Here is a 16,084-nt window from a genome sequence, read left to right on the forward strand (position 1 = left end):
ACACTCTGTAGACCCTCTGTATTTTGTTCAATTATGTGAGTCCACAGTGTTTAAATTAATACCTGACTATTTGAATATCATTAACATGCAACGTATTCAAAGAGCATAGGAGACACTAAATGGATGTCAAGTAGCCAATTATCTCTGCTATGGATACTGAGGTACCAAGTTTGGAAATACGAGCAGACATGTTTATTAATTTGAATGAGACTTTATTTTCAAGATGAACTTGTAAGCCTCTCCTATCTAGAATGTAGAAAGTAATTTCACTCTCTTTGCCTGCCTCTTTACTTTTCTCATTGTAACTGGGCTGAGAATGTACCTTTTTTTTCTTTGAAGGTAAGCTTATCAGGGAGGGTGCTAAAACATTCAGTTAACCTATCCTTACTCTGTATTCAGACGATTCCTCATGTTTGTCCTGCAGTCTATGGGATCATTAGGATGCCACCTCACCTTGCATTTTTCAGTTGAAAAGTGACTTTGTATGTATGTGGTTCCCTAAACATTCTGACAGCTTCTATAACCCCTCAGACTTCCTGGTGGGTCACTAAATTAACCAAAACAATATGAAGGCCTAGCCAGTCAGACTCAAGCTGCAATCCAGGAGAAATGAGCTGAGCTGCCACCTACCAACAAGAATTTGTTCCCACTGTTTGGAAAGCACTGCTTACAACCAATCCAGCTGCTGCCCTGGCACGTACAGTGCATTCAACAATGAGGTTCAGGCCTGGAGCAGAATTAGACATTTCTCAAGACTTGGCCTACACACACACACACACACACACACACACACACACATCTCAGCATCCCTAAACAGTACATGTTCAAAGGTTCAGTATTACTGTTAAGACTTGAACTCACATGTTCAGACAGTATGAGGTGTTTGTGGTGTAGTAAGTGTCTGTTTGCATGTGAGTGTGCAGTAGGCTGTAGATGAAGATACCTTTATTGGTCTATTGTTCACAAGGTCACACTGAAATTTGACCTCTGCTCCCAACCTTTCCGAAAGACATGCAGATTGAAGAGGTTGCAGCGGAGTGCTGCCACACTGGACACCCATGGAGCAGTTGTTGTGGGGGTGGGTTAAGTGACTTGCTCAAGGGGCGGCAGGGTAGCCTAGTGGTTAGTGTTGGACTAGTAACTGGAAGGTTGCAAGTTCAAACCCCCGAACTGACAAGGTACAAATCTGTTGTTCTGCCCCTGAACAGGCAGTTAACCCGCTGTTCCTAGGCCGTCATTGAAAATAAGAATTTGTTCTTAACTGACTTGCCTAGTTAAATAAAGGTAAAAAAATAATAATGGGAAGGGCACAACGGCAGGCGGTTTTTATTTAATTTATTTCACCTTTATTTAACCAGGTAGGCTAGTTGAGAACAAGTTCTCATTTACAACTGCGACCTGGCCAAGATAAAGCATAGCAGTGTGAACAGACAACAACAGAGTTACACATGGAGTAAACAATAAACAAGTCAATAACACCGTAGAAAAAAAGAGTATATACATTGTGTGCAAAAAGCATGAGGAGGTAGGCGAATAATTACAATTTAGCAGATTAACCCTGGAGTGATAAATGATCAGATGGTCATGTGCAGGTAGTGATACTGGTGTGCAAAAGAGCAGAAAAGTAAATAAATAAAAACAGTATGGGGATGAGGTAGGTAAATTGGGTGGGCTATTTACCAATGGACTATATAAAGCTGCAGTGATCGGTTAGCTGCTCAGATAGCAGATGTTTAAAGTTGGTGAGGGAGATAAGTCTCCAACTTCAGCGATTTTTGCAATTCGTTCCAGTCACAGGCAGCAGAGAACTGGAAGGAAAGGCGGCCAAATGAGGTGTTGGCTTTAGGATGATCAGTGAGATACACCTGCTGGACCGCGTGCTACGGGTGGGTGTTGCCATCGTGAACTAAGATAAGGCGGAGCTTTACCTAGCATGGACTTGTAGATGACCTGGAGCCAGTGGGTCTGGCGACGAATATGTAGCGAGGGCCAGCCAACTAGAGCATACAGGTCGCAGTGGTGGGTGGTATAAGGTGCTTTAGTAACAAAACGGATGGCACTGTGATAAACTGCATCCAGTTTGCTGAGTAGAGTATTGGAAGCTATTTTGTAGATGACATCGCCGAAGTCGAGGATCGGTAGGCTAGTCAGTTTTACGAGGGTAAGTTTGGCGGCGTGAGTGAAGGAGGCTTTGTTGCAGAATAGAAAGCCGACTCTATATTTGATTTTAGATTGGAGATGTTTGATATGAGTCTGGAAGGGGAGTTTTTATAGTCTAGCCAGACACCTAGGTACTTATAGATGTCCACATATTCTAGGTCGGAACCATCCAGGGTGGTGATGCGAGTCAGGCGTGCAGGTGCAGGCAGCGAACCGTTGAAAAGCATGCATTTGGTTTTACTAGCATTTAAGAGCATCTAGGATTTGAAATATATTGAGACAAGTTAGACAGTAACCTGTAGCAAAATATAACTCGATTGATTGAACATGAAATGTATTTCAATATAATTGAAATATCACTATAGTCTACTAGGTTAATGCAGTCCTCTAGGTTTTCATTTTATGTCACTTGTTCGTATCAATTGCGTAGACATTGGCAACTTTGTATTTGTGGTCAATTTAGCCTTAAAATGCTTTTGGGGCATGTCATTTAAATCATGACCAAAAAAAATCTAAGATATTTGGCTACAGAAGCTATTTCTTACCGATCTCTACATCTTCTGTCCAAAAAACAAATCCTGTGAAATGATGTCGACACATACGGGGGAAGTTTCTGGCTAGCTACGAACTAGCTATGTCGGCCGTGGCGTGCATGACCAGAATGACACATCGCTGAGAAAGAGGAATTGTTGGACCGTTGCCCGAAGTCTACTCTTTTAATTAGTTTATCCTATAGCCTACTTTACCATACTTTTAAATGTACCTCCTGTAAATTCAGTAAATGAAATGTAGACCTACCCTTTGATCTAGAATAATATTGCTTTAAAATTCCTTTACTACTGGCTTACCTCATCATAACTATAAAACGAAGGATCTAAAACCTAGAGCTTGGATGATAAACCGAAAATTATCGACAGCGACATTGCTTTCCTCTTACCAATATGGCCTAGTGCTGCAAAGTTTTTTTGGACATTAGCCTACATTTTACTGGTAGATTAAGCAATTAGCCTACACGACTATATAGCAACAATATCATATTCAGAGTTAGCAATCTCTTACGTGTTTTTTTTAGTTTCCCACTTCCTCAGGTGGTGAATATTATAGTTTATACTCCAATATGCACAAAGATGTCGACAAATTCCCTGAAGAGCCAAAAATAAATCTGATCATTCTGTAGCCTATTTTGACAGGTTGAACATCAAAATATCAATCATGCATTTCCTGGATGTTCGATGAAATAGCTTACTTTTTTAATCATAGGCTACCATCTCAGTTGACTGACTAGGCACTGGAAAAAATGTCTAGAGCCCTGCTGCTAATGTAAATTAACTGTCTATTAAAACATTTATCACTAAAATAGTTATTTATCTCAATATGACTTTTTGTCTCGGCCAGCTCTAGCACCTCCCCAAGAATGATTTATTGATTTTATTGTTAGTGCTCTACTAGAATCTGACAAAAGGAATTTTCTCTCTCACATGCTCACACGCAGTTGTCTTTTGACCATGATATCTACCAATTTGGCTGAAGGTCACGGAGTTGCCTGCTGAACAGCCAATAATAGCCAAGGTTACTAAATTCCAGGGGGGAGAGGCAGAGGTTAGGCTACAGTATATCACCACTTGGAAAATGGTATTTCAATCTGGCATCAGGGACCATGCATGCACCCAATCCCCCTGCTCGGTTCTGTGTGTATACTGTGTGCATGCGAACAATGTCTGTTTTACCCTGACTGGGAAAAGAGTCATGTCACCAGTGTACAGCTCAGTGGGACTGCTTGCATGTGGCTAAAGAATCCCTGCCCATTTAAAACAGAGTGGGGGAGAGGAGAACAGAGTGAATAGAAAAACAAGACTGGTTGGAAGTGGATAAAGAATGACATGCTGCCTGACACAAAAACAGACAGGGGAAGAGTCACCAAGTGAGGGAGAGAAGGTGAAGCGCGGGAGGATAAATCCTAAAACTCTGTCTCTTTTACTTCACTCTTCTCTTCCCTCCTTCTCTTGTTGCTGTTGTTGAAGAGAGGTGACTGACAAGGACAGAACCATGAACCCGGACACTGGTAAAAAAAAAAACTATTTATACTAGTATGGCTTTAGAGTAGGTGTGACCTACAGCATGCTTAATGCCTATACATGTATCTGCCTGCGCATACACATTATTTACCTTATCTTTTCCTCTCACCCATCCACACTATTCCCCCTGTAGGGCTCATTAGAAGCCTGTTGTGCTGCTGGTGGTAGTTGTTGTACATGATTTATTAATGCCGGTATTCATCCATCTTTAATGTCTTGGGACCAGATGTCGCTTTTAGTTCAGTGTGGTTGTTTACACTTAACTGCCTGGTGTAAAAGTTGACTGGTCAGAATGGTTATAGTGCGACTGAAACCATGTTAGGTTCTTTCAGAGATTTTAGATGGGTGATATGGACTGAACCGCTGTTGCTTGCGTAGGCTGCCACTATCTCTATAGACTTGAGAGAGAATATAGTGTGTTGCTGCTTTCACTAATTTGATTAGTTTAATTGATTAATGGTTGAGTGGTCTGAGTTGTCCTCTTGCCCTCTTAATGTCATGTTCTCAGGATAAATAGTGGGCCAGAAACCTCATAAATGTTGCTTGAGTACAAAATAGACCCTGTACGTATTCTCTAGTGGTTGAAGTATTGTATTGCAAGTAGCCTTAGTATTTTGTGCACATGGGGGATATGAGACACTTATTCATAAAACAAGATCCAGCCATTTGGCCTTAGTGAGAAGAGTGAAAACTAGTATTTAAAAAAAAAATAGACATTAGAATCTTTCATTTTCACCACCATTGCAGAATAAATCCCTTACCTTTTCTAGTCAGCTGGTCTGTAGTCTAGTTGAATTTAAGGTGAACATGCAGACAGTTGATATTTTACTTTGAAGTATTTATGCTGCTACTGTTTGTAGCCAACTGTAAAAAAATAAAAATAATTACTAGCCTCGACAATGTGTAAGAATTCACGGGCATGTTAGGTTGCGGGGTAAGTCAATGCAAAACATTGTTGAATTCAAATGTTATGCTAAGTCCTCAACAGTTTGTGACCGACCACCTGGGTTCAGTCTTATGTTGCAAAATTTGAAATTGTGTTTTTTACTTTGGATGAATGTAGACTCAGAGCTACAAAATGGTATGTCATACACTGCAGTTGAGGAACAATGGCAAAGTAAATGGTTACTTGCATAGATGTAATATCAAAAATAGAAAGTGTCCAGATAAAAATATTTAATAATTGTTAGATGATGCTTACCCATACATACTTGTCTAAATTGTTGGGTCATGTGAAAGAAGTGCCATAACCACCCTCCAGCTACATCTTGCTAAGTGGATGGGTCACTTATCTAAACGAGTACAGGGGTTCCTCCTTTAAAAGTTGCAGCATTCTGTGGCACGTCATTTAATTGTCAGACATGATTTCTGTTACTGCAAGTTATTGCTAGTTTGACCACCAGAGGGCATCTTTAACCTCTCTGGGATATGTGGGACAGTAGTGTCCCACCTCGCCAACAGCCAGTGAAAGTGCACGGCACCAAATTCAAAACAACAAAAATCTCATAATTACAATTCCTCAAGCATACAAGTATTTGACACTATATTTTAAAGATAAAATTCTCGTTAATCCAGCCACAGTGTCTGATTTCAAAAAGGCTTTACAGCGAAAGCACCACAAACGATTGTCAGGTCACCACCAACTCACAGAAAAACACAGCCATTTTTCCAGGCAAAGATAGGAGTCACAAAAAGCGGAAATATAGATCAAATTAATCACTAACCTTTGATCTTCATCAGATGACACTCATAGGACATCATGTTAAACATGTATGTTCGATAATGTGCATATTTATATCCAAAAATCTCAGTTTACATTGGCGCCTTACGTGCAGTAATGTTTTGATTTCAAAACATCCAGTGATTTTTTTTTTTTTGTTGCAGAAATACTCATAAAACATTGATAAAAGATACTAGTGTTATTTACAGAATTAAATATAGACTTCTCTTTAATGCAACAAAATTGCAGAAAAAAAGGGAAGAAGATTAACAAAAGCATAAAGATGTTGGTGGAGAAATGCTGTTTTGAGTTAGAAATATAACACTTTAGAGTACTTAAGCATCGACTACATTGCAAGTTGAGGGATTTTCACAACAGTAGCCGGGCTATAAAAAGTATTGTCCTTCTAATTGGAAACATTTGCATTCTGGGCTAAATTCTTTATTGTAACCACAATGTCACATCATTTGTATCTACCTTTCCAATTACTTTTAGAGTTTGGGATTTACAAATGTGCACTTTGAATTATTAGTTACTTTGTTTTAGTTTGAACGTGCAGACTTTTTTCTTTAAATTATTGTTTTATGTAGGATGATACATTTGACCAGTTGCAATTGTAAGTAGGCCTAATAAAAAAAATCCTGCTTCTATTACGCTGTTAAGCCTCATAGCCTACCTCAGCCAGTTAAGTTATTTTATATAGGTCTAGGCTCTGAAGAAATAGACTTCAATTAAGCCCTCTTGTTTGTAAAGTCTAATTAAAATGAAGATTATTGTTGAAATGAATTGCTCGACTGGTGTAGGTTTTCTCCATCTGTTGGTGTGCAACACTTGCCTAACGTGTGAATCCCTCATGTCGCACATCAAATTGAAACATATTGTCATTCTCTGCGGTGTAACGTTATTGTATTTGGCGCAGCGAAGGTGTCCACTTTAGGCCGGGATTGTAGGCCTGTTGAGGGCTAGCTCTAGTGTAAATCCCTGTAATAAGGTTATCTTCCATACAGGGTTCTAGCGTGATCTGCCCAGAAGAGTGTAGCCTACCGCCTATAGAAATATAATGACTGAGGGCAGTTTCTAATTAGCAAAGCTGGTCTCGTGAATTGCAAAGAGTTATGGGATATTAGAACCCCATTGTCTTAACCTTGTAATCTTCAACCTACACGTTAACTAGCTGGCTAGATGTTTTTTTGTCTTTTTCCTGGCATTAGCTTAAACTTATGATCTGCTTCAGACTGCTTGCGTTCTGCCTAAGCACCATAGTTACAATGCTTGAGCTGGTCCCATGGTTGATTCAGAGCAGTAGACCCTTTGCATTATTGTGACTCCATTGTCAACTTCTTGCGGATCAGTGGGACGCTAGCGTCCCATTTCGACAACTTTCGGTGAAATTGCAGAGCGCGAAATTCAACTTAGAGAAATAGTCATATTTAACATTCATGAAAATACAAGTGTCGTAAATCAGTTAAAAGCTTAACCTTCCCATCTTAAACCTAAGCATGGGTACACAAAATATCTGACAGTTAGTGGAGGCTCCTCAGAGGAGAGTGAATTTCAATAAAAATAGTGAAACATTAAAGGTATCCTTTTTAGAACATTAACCTTTATAACTACTTACATTTGCTTCCCCTGTAATGTTTTGTCAGCCATCTTTGCTGAAGAAAGTCACCAGGGAGTGCTGGCTGTTGTCAAATTACTCATTGGAACCACTCAAAATGCTTGGTCATATTTGGCTGTAACTAGCAATGCAATTTGCTTGACATAAGAATAATATTACTAGTTACTACACAGATCATATGTAACATTAGTTAGTGATCCAGCAACCTAACGTTCACTAGCTAGCTAACAGTAAGCTTCAAGTTGCAATGAAAATGACTTTCTGACAAATACTAACGTATAATATCTGATTGTAGCCCTTACCCATATACACTAAACAAAAATATAAACGCAACATGTAAAGTGTTGATCTCTAAAAGTTCCCAGAAATGTTCCATACGCACAAAAGGCTTATTTCTCAAATGTTGTGCACAAAATTGTTTGCATCCCTTTTTAGTGACATTTCTCCTTTGCCAAGATAGTCCATCCACCTGACAGGTGTAGCATATCAAGAAGCTTATTAAACATCATGATCATTACACAGGCACACCTTGTGCTGGGGACAATAAAATGTCACTATAAAATGTTCAGTTTTGTCACACAACACAATTCCACACATATCTCAAGTTTTGAGGGAGCATACAATTGGCATGCTGACTGCAGGAATGTCTACCAGAGCTGTTGCCAAATAATTGAATGTTCATTTCTCTACCATAAGCCACGCCCAACAATTTTAGAGAATTTGGCAGTATGTCCAACTGGCCTCACAACCGCATACCACGAGCAAGGTGTTGTGTGGGCGAGCGGTTTGCTGATGTAAATATTGCGAACGGAGTGCCCCATGTGGTGGTGGGGTTATGGTAGGAGCAGGCATAAGCTACGGCCAATGAACACAATTGCATTTTATTGATGGGAATTTGAAGGCATTGCGATACTGTGGTGAGCTTTTGAGCCCCATTGTCTTGCCATTCATCCCCAACATCACCTCATGTTTCAGCATTATAATGCACGGCCCCATGTTCCAAGGATCTGTACACAATTCCTAGAAGCTGAAAATGTCCCAGTTCTTCCACTGCCTGCATACTCACCAGATATGTCACCCGTTGAGCTTGTTTGGGATGCTCTGGATCAACGTGGACGACAGGGTCTTCCAGTTCCCGCCAATATCCAGCCATTTCGAACACAACCATTGAAGAGGAGTGGGATAACATTCTACGGGTCACAATGAACAGCCTGATTAACTCGATGTGAAGGAGATGTTGCTCTGCATGAGGCAAATTGTGGTCACACCAAATACTTTTCTGATCTATGCCCCTACCTTTTTTTTAAGGTATCTGTGACCAACACATGTTTGTCTGTATTCCCAGTCATGTGAAATGCATAGATAAGTACCTAATGAATTTATTTTAGTTGACTGATTTCCTTATGAACTGTAACTCAGTAAAGCCTTTTTTGAAATTGTTGCTTTTATTTTTGTTTAGTATACATGGGTGAACGCTTCACGGCAGACTGGAACTCCAGTTTAACTAAGACGTCCTGTGTCGTTTTGTTTGTAGCTACAGCTTGTTGGGCCTGTTGTGTAAAGTCACTCCGGTTCAAATTGACTGTACAGAAATTAGTCCAACTTTTTCACACTGATTTTTGCAGCAATTGTGTTGAGCAGTAGCAACAATTTTGCAGTTCTCCATTGCTAACATGTCTCAAAAAAGCCACGGTATCATCTACTGAGCAGCTCATGTTATCGACAGAATTATGCTACATGGCAGACCAATCCAAACTCCTCTCAGCATGTCCATCCCATCCATTATCTTAGTCAATCATGGCTAGCGGGTAGGTTCCGGTCTTTTTTTTCTGTGGCTAAACCAACAATTGTATTTGTATTTACAGATGGCATACAAGTTTGGTTAAAGCACATGTAAGTTCATATGTTCCAGAAGGCATTTTGATTAAAAAATATATATATTTATGTTGAAATGCTTCTCCTGTGAAGTAGTGACGTGTGACACATGCCTAGCTTCATGAAACGGGTCACATTTTCCATCGTTTTCTCTTTCAGAAACCGCCACAGTCCTTTGCCAAGTACAGCAAAAATTAAAACATTCTGCCAACACAATAAATAGACAGGTAGCTTATGTAAAAGATTTTACAGTATTGCTGTGCGATAGGTTATGATGCTATGCTTCTATTTAATCTGAGCCGATACCAAGTTATGGCTTGGCCTTAAAGACAAGTCTATAGAAATGGAAACAGTCTGAGCAAGCTACAGCTGTTCAGTCCTTAACACCCATCTAAAATATTTGGTAAGAACCTGACTGGGATCCAAACAGTCACATTACATTGCAACCATTCTGACCACAGTGAAAGTGGCATAAGTCAACTTTTACACCAGGGGCCTCATTTATAACTGTATATTTCACACTAAATATCTGCTTGCGCCATTTCTGAAAGTAGGTCTAAAATGTATAAACTGCCATACCTACGCAGGTTTTCCTTTTATAAATCAGACCTGTTGTAAAACTGAGCGCGTGAATTAGCATAATAACGCTGTCAACAAAAATACCCTCCATTCACCTTTTTATGGTGACAACACCCTTTATCCCCAACAATGGAAGCAGGGAGGGGACTGTGGCTCTGTCTCTGTTCGTTGGTCACACGCAGTATCTGACAGCACTGGGACGAGTTTGACACCTTTGGTGAATTGAGTCTTGCCATAGAGATCTGGAGCTATAGTAATTAACTGAAATTTGTTAGTCACATTATCTCAATTGGCCCAAGGGTAGGCGCTGCATCATTCGTGGGTTATGACATGTTTGCTCTATAATTTGAAACCATTCGAGTTAGGCCACAGCAGTAAAAAAAAAAAAAAAAATGTAAATTGATCTAATTTCTGTAGAGGTGTGGGCAGAATTTAAATATATTTTTTAAAGTAAACATGCATGATGCCTATAGCGAGTGCCAAACACTTGATTCTATATTCTAAACCATTAAGAAGTCAAATGCTACAGCCCACACTTCTATGCAAAAGACGTTGTGATTCAATATTTTGTTTACCAATGGATTGTTTCTATCTGATGCCTTGAGTTATGCACACGTACGTCATTCACTTTAGCATCATACATTAATGCAGATCTCTTCTGGGCCCTTAGTCAAGTGAATTATCGGTAGTTGGCTTTGCTATGCGTGTCTGATATTCTTTAGATTTAACAACGCAAAGCAGAATCTTACATTCGGTCTTGCTGCCTCCTTAACTGAGACAGATAATAGGCTGAAGGAGAGAGATTAGAGTATTAGTCTAATCCTGGATTAATTTAGGTGTATGACTGCATTTTATTGATGAACAATGGTCTTCATTGTCATTTCAAAAAAAGATGTGGCGACTACATTAGGCATGACCCATAATCATTCACACATGATGGAGAGGTGGTAAGGCTCGTGAGAAGATATCTACCAAAAAAATGTGAGGGCCTATAATGCTGATTTATTCTGGTTCAAATTGCAACAACTGCTGCTTATTCAGTATCAGCAGTGATCTTGTTCTGCGGGCTGTTATGCTGCTACTATTTAAGCAATGTCAGGTTATTTTACACTATTTCCCAACACTGGCCCGGCAGCAGGGCTTAGGCTTGTGCTGCTGCCACACTCTGGACTTTACTTTGTTCCTGGGATTTAATTCTGGTCTTTATTATTAAGCACCTCCCAATACTGCATTATGTTGCAGTCGTCACATTAGATCAGATTGCTCTTCCAATGTTCACAGCTAAACTCTGTCTTGCGCGCTCTCGGTCTTGCGCGCTCTCTGTGTCTGTTGCAAATTGGTAGGGATATCCTTGTCTCATTGCTGCACCAGCGACTCTTGTGCCGTGCGCAGTGCTCGCTAACCAAGGTCGACAGGTGCACAGTGTTTCCTCCGACACATTGGTGCGGCTGGCTTCCGGGTTGGATGCGCGCTGTGTTAAGAAGCAGTCCGGCTTGGTTGGGTTGTGTTCCTAGGACGCATGACTTTCGACCTTAGTCTCTCCCGAGCCCATACGGGAGTTGTAGCGATGAGACAAGATAGTAACTACTAATAATTGGATACTACGAAATTGGGCAGAAAAAGGGGGGTAAAAATTTTAAAAAATTATAATAATAAATAAACTGACAATGAAAGATCTGTGAGCAAATTGCACAAGTTTAGGTAGTAAATCTCTGAGAAGCTGTTCTGCTGACTTTATAAAATTACATTCTATTCCAAAATGAAATAAAATAAAATGACACCATCTGAAATATAATTTCCACCTCCAGATCTGAGCCCAATAGTATTCGTAAAATGATTTCAAATCATTTTTACATATTGGACCTTGCATATAGGTTGGTCCATATTATCAGGTATGCTGTTAGCAATAAGAAATATAAAATTCATTAAAAATCCTACAATGTGATTTTCTGGATTTTTTTTCCTCATTTTGTCTGTCATAGTTGAAGTGTACATATGATGAAAATTACAGTCTCATCTTTTTAAGTGGGAGAACTTGCACAATTGGTGACTGACTAAATACTTTTTCCCCCACTAAGTGCCTTTGAACAGGGTATGGTATTAGGAGCCAGGTGCACCAATTTGTGCCAAGAAATGCAATGCTGCTGTATTTTCACACTCAACAGTTTCCCATGTGTATCAAGAATGGTCCATCACCCAAAGGACATCAAGCCAACTCAACATTAGGAAGGTGTTCATAATGTTTAGTGAACTCTGTGATACACCTTGTGCCTGTACTTCTCACAGAAGAATTTGTCACTATTTGTTTCACTTACTGTTGACCGGGGCAGATCTAGCAGGGCAGAAATTACACAAACGGACTTGTTGGATAGTTGCATCCTATGATGGTGTCACTGTGAAAGTCACTGAACTGTTCAATAAGGCTGTTCTTCTGGCAATGTTTGTCTATGGAGATTGCATGGCGTGTCTTCTAATTTGAAGGGGTGTCCACGTTTGTATTTATAGTGTTTCTTGCATAGAACGCACAAGAACAAGCAGAACTATGTAAATAGATAATTTTTGTTACACTATGGGGTTGTGATTTTTTTCTATTCATTACTCGTTTAGTTAGCAGAGGAATAGTAAATGAGGTCTGTTCTAGCATCTTACCTTCAGTGTGCCTCGGCATACTTTAATTTTTATGTTGCATATTTTTTGGGGGCGTGGCAGAAATGATTTTGCCCGTGGCGTTCCACCACCGCTAAATGACTGAGGCGGACACACTGAGCTGTACACCAGCAGTGGTGAAGGAAAACGTGTGTGGTCCGCGAGTACATGTTTGGTCATCCTGCGTTTTTAGTATGTTCATAAGTGTGTGTGTTGTCCGAGAAGGTTGATCTGAAATAATTTGTCTGCCACTCGTCCTTTTGCCACATTCACTCAATCAGTATTCTTCTCGTCTTTGTAACTGTCCATATCACTTTCTCCCTGTGCTATTCCTCGTTTTTATTTTATTGAACCATTATTTAACTAGGCAAGTCAGTTAAGAACAAATTCTTATTTTACATTGATTGCCTACCCCAGCCAAACCCTCCCCTAACCCGGAAGATTTTGGGCCAATTGTGCGCCCCCCTATTTGTTTAAGCCTCTTGCATCTCGCCCTCTGTATTCTTCCTTTCAGTGTGGCAGTGTGCAAGTCGTGGGAATGTTGCATATATGCCCAGTAGATTATATTCCCATTAACTTGAACCAATAGGAAATTACATGCATAGAATTTCTAAAATAAAACAAGGCCTTACGTTTTCAAATCTTTTTTGCTTTCAACTTCAGATACCAAGTTTTAATAGAATTCCATGCTGCTTTTAGGTTCCGTTTAGGTTTCGGATTTACTTAATCACAAAACCTAATGAATTTGTCATGTAATGTGAAAGAATCTAGTTGTACTAAGCTCTTGCTAAGCCAGCGTCTGTTTCAGTGTTGCTATACTTGTGTCTCATGTCCAGTCATTGGTACTGGTGGCCTCTGGGCCCAGCATTAGACACACTCTTTTGGACACATTGCCACCAACTCTGTCCAGCAGCAATGTGCGCACACACCCTCCCTCTGTTTCTGGTTAACTATAGATACTTGGTTTGTGACACAGAGAGAGAGAGGGAGAAAATGAAATGGCATACGAAGAGCTGGTGGAAGAGATGCGGAGTTTTGTCCCAAAGGGAGTGCTGCATTCTGGGATGCTTGGTGATGGAGGCTGAGAATTTGGGGAATTGGAGAGAGGGTGGTTGGGTAATGTAGGACAAAGCATAGGGTGTACTCAATGTAGCAGTCAACTGAAGAATACCAGGTAATTACACATTATTTGCTTCATGCTTTGGAGGAGGATAAGTAATTGGCAATGAATAAGCCTGATAATAAATTTTTCTTCAATGCTGAGATGTTTTGGACTCTCCCCCTCCAGCAAGTGGTAGACATCACACGCCTAGTGTCATTCCATTCCTTTCTGATGGAGACCGATGTAGTGATGGGGAGATTCACTGGTGTGTGTGACAAGTTGCTGCCTGGTTGTCAGGAGGTTGAGATTCCTCACAGCAAAGTGATGGCCCCTCTGACTGACTTGTACAGTATCATAAATGTCTGTGGCTGGCCCACCATTTCTCTGAGAGGCATTGTACCTGCTTAAGGTATGTAATGCCTTCCTTTTTCCATTCCTTGTCGCTTTTCTTCATATACATTCATAATTGAAGCACTGTTGGATCTTAGAATCAGTGTCCTTTACTAGAGGTCTACCGATTAATCGGAATGGCCAATTTTAATTAGGGCCGATTTCAAGTTTTCATAACAATCGGAAACCGGTATTTTTGGACGCAGATCAAAAAAAATATATATATATTTTTTTTCAATGACTGCCTAGGAATGGTGGGGTAACTGCCTTGTTCAGGGGCAGAACAACATTTTTTTTTTTTTTTACCTTGTCAGCTCAGGGATTCAATCTTGCAACCTTACGGTTAACTAGTCCAACACTAACCACCTGCCTCACGAGGAGCCTGCCTGTTACGCGAATGCAGTAAGAAGCCAAGGTAAGTTGTTAGCTAGCATTAAACTTATCTTATAAAAAACAATCAATCAATCATAATCACTAGTTATAACTGCACATGGTTGATGATATTACTAGTTTATTTAGCGTGTCCTGCATTGCATATAATCGATGCAGTGCGCATTCACGAAGGACTGTCGTTGCTCCAATGTGTACCTAACCATAAACATCAATGCCTTTCTTAAAATCTATACACAGAAGTATATATTTTTAAACCTGCATATTTAGCGAAAAGAAATCCAGATTAGCAGGCAATATTAACCAGGTGAAATTGTGTCACTTCTCTTGTGTTCGTTCATTGCATGCAGAGTCACTGTATATGCAACAGTTTTGGCCGCCTGGCTCATTGCGAACTAATTTGCCAGAATTTTACGTAATTATGACATAACATTGAAGGTTGTGCAATGTAACAGCAATATTTAGACTTACAGATGCCACCCGTTAGATAAAATATGGAATGGTTCCGTATTTCACTTGAAGAATAAAAGTTTTGTTTTCGGAATGATAGTTTTCGGATTCGACCATATTAATGACCCAAGGCTCGTATTTCTGTGTCATTATGTTACAATTAAGTCTATGATTTGCTAGAGCAGTCAGACTGAGCGATGGTAGGCACCAGCAGGCTTGTAAGCATTCATTCAAACAGCACTTTCGTGCGTTTGCCAGCAGCTCTTCGCAATGCTTCAAGCATTGCGCTATTTATGACTTCAAGCCTATCAACTCCCGAGATTAGGCTGGTGTAAACGATGTGAAATGGCTAGCTAGTTAGCGGGGTGCATGCTAATAGTGTTTCAAACGTCACTCGCTCTGATACTTGGCGTAGTTGTTCCCCTTGTTCTGCTCTCTCTCCAGCTTCGTCATTCTATACAGTAAGTACCTGTGTCACCTGGGCTGCTCTGTCCTGTGCCTCTGCTGTGGAAACTGATCTCAGGTGGCTCACTAGAACTCAATACAGCAGGCAGCCTGGCTACTCCACAAGGAGTCCACCAGGGCGTTAGGTTTTAATTGCTTGGATGGCAGTTCAGTTCACTGTTAATGCATGGTTACTCTGTTTGATGAACTCCTCATAAATTGTTTCAGTCATGTATCTCCCTTGGGGACCATAAGAGTGGAAAGACAGAGCGGGGAAGACAGCAACACGGTGTGTTCCACCACTTGCTCTCTGCTCCTGTTACATGACTGTCTTAGAGGAATGAAGCTTGGATTTAGTTTTCTCAGCTTGCGCAACATTTCACTCAATCAGCTTTTATACTTAAGCAATAATACATGAGGCCATGTGTTAGGACATTTATCATGGTTGTGACATGGTCTCTTTCTGACTACCCAAAAATGTTTGCTATGGAGGCTCTTCCCCCTTGCTAGCTACACACTTAACACAATCACTTCAGACTGAAGTTGAAAGACTGCAAACGAGCTGCATTTTTGTTTTATTTTACCTGTTTTTCTATTGACATCTTTGTGTATATATCCAGAAAAACTATGCTGAT

At 40.2% G+C, this 16,084-nt stretch overlaps 1 protein-coding gene across 3 annotated transcripts in view; it reads left to right on the top strand.

Annotated features, from left to right (window-relative positions):
* LOC115120676 (hormone-sensitive lipase-like) overlaps window positions 1-16,084 on the top strand; it is a 43,159-nt gene that overhangs the window by 1,827 nt on the left and 25,248 nt on the right. The window contains exon 2 of one of the 3 annotated variants that reach the window (XM_065027937.1): window positions 4,182-4,222. The exons of the other annotated variants lie outside the window; for them this stretch is intronic. Within the exon in view, the coding sequence (XP_064884009.1) occupies window positions 4,207-4,222 (16 nt within the window). The 5' untranslated portion in view covers window positions 4,182-4,206. The remainder of the gene's footprint in view (window positions 1-4,181; window positions 4,223-16,084) is intronic. 3 annotated transcript variants of the gene reach the window in all.

Source organism: Oncorhynchus nerka, linkage group LG14, assembly GCF_034236695.1.
Source record: "Oncorhynchus nerka isolate Pitt River linkage group LG14, Oner_Uvic_2.0, whole genome shotgun sequence".
NCBI classification, from domain to species: domain Eukaryota; kingdom Metazoa; phylum Chordata; class Actinopteri; order Salmoniformes; family Salmonidae; genus Oncorhynchus; species Oncorhynchus nerka.